General features: G+C 40.0%; 1 protein-coding gene across 1 annotated transcript in view; it reads right to left on the bottom strand.

Annotated features, from left to right (window-relative positions):
* Positions 1 to 1,201, bottom strand: part of ATRNL1 (attractin like 1) — a 664,967-nt gene that overhangs the window by 442,641 nt on the left and 221,125 nt on the right. Inside the window, exon 21 of the mRNA XM_042781046.1 lies at positions 161 to 213. Within this exon, the coding sequence (XP_042636980.1) occupies positions 161 to 213 (53 nt within the window). The remainder of the gene's footprint in view (positions 1 to 160; positions 214 to 1,201) is intronic.

Genomic DNA, 1,201 nt, shown 5'->3' with positions numbered 1-1,201 from the left:
GAAAGTAGACTGGCAGCCCTTTCTTCTCCTCAGGTGCCTTCAGGTAGATTTGAACCACCAGCCTTTTGGTTATTAGCCAAATGCTTAACCACTTGTACCTACCAGGAACTCAAAATAGTAATACAAACCTATTTAAAGTGAAAAATATACAAATACTTACAATAACATGTTCCTCTAAGTGGATTACCAACATAGCGATTTTCAGAGTCACATCTGTAGAAATACAAAAACTCATTTACTATTAAACAATGTATTTCAAAAATCTCATGTTTTCCTCAAGCAAAAAATATTTCAACTCTATGTTAAAACATCACAGAAACTAATTGAAAGTTTTGAAAAAACAAAGCTTCGAAGGAATTCATTGTAGAAAACTATAAGCATGAGTGAGAGAAGAAATAAATGGAGAGGAATAAAAGAAACAGACAAGAGAGGGATAAAAGGAATGTAGCAAGGCAGATGGGATAGGATTATGAGCATGAGGACATGGGTTCTCTGTGAAGTTGAAAGGATGGATGAAGATTTTTAGGTAAGGGAAGAAAAATGAGAGAGTTCATAAACCCACATTTTCTTACTTACAATACTCTTTGAACTTAATTAATTCTTTTCCAGTTTCTACACCAATGAATCCATACAAAAAAGAGATCTATGGGAGGGAGATCCAATAGATCTACCGGTTCAGGACCATAGTACTGGGGGGGGCACCAGACTCAACTGGCACAACAAAATATATAAAAGCCTTGTTCCACATCCTACATTGGTGAGTAGCAACTGGGGTCTAAAAGCTTTCCAGAGGCCATCTAACATGCAGCTACCAGTCTCCTAGTGCCGGAAGTGAAGAAGAATGCAAAAAAAAAAAAAAGGGGGGGGGCATTTGGAAGCAATCAGCCCTAGGACAGGATGGCCCTCAAGACCAGAAGAACTAGATGGTGCACAGCTACCAATGCCAACCACTCAGAAAAGGATCAAATCTGGAGATCCTGGAGAGAGTGGGAGGAAAAACATGGAAGAAAATCCAAAAACTCAATAATGACCAGAATTACTAGTCAGAGGAAGTCTCATGAGACCCCCAACACTATGGCCCTGGAATACATTCTGCACCTGGAATAAAACTCACCCCCAAGGGCTGGCTCTCAGCCCAATAGTTAACAAGATGTACACGCAGACCACTCAACCAGGATGAGGCACCCACATACTCTATGGT

The sequence above is a fragment of the Orycteropus afer genome, unplaced genomic scaffold (assembly GCF_000298275.1).
Source record: "Orycteropus afer afer isolate SDZICR_OR568_19922 unplaced genomic scaffold, OryAfe1.0 scaffold00082, whole genome shotgun sequence".
Classification (NCBI taxonomy): domain Eukaryota; kingdom Metazoa; phylum Chordata; class Mammalia; order Tubulidentata; family Orycteropodidae; genus Orycteropus; species Orycteropus afer.
The sequence above is the reverse complement of the archived record's forward strand: the minus strand, read 5'-3'. Positions and strand labels throughout refer to the sequence as shown.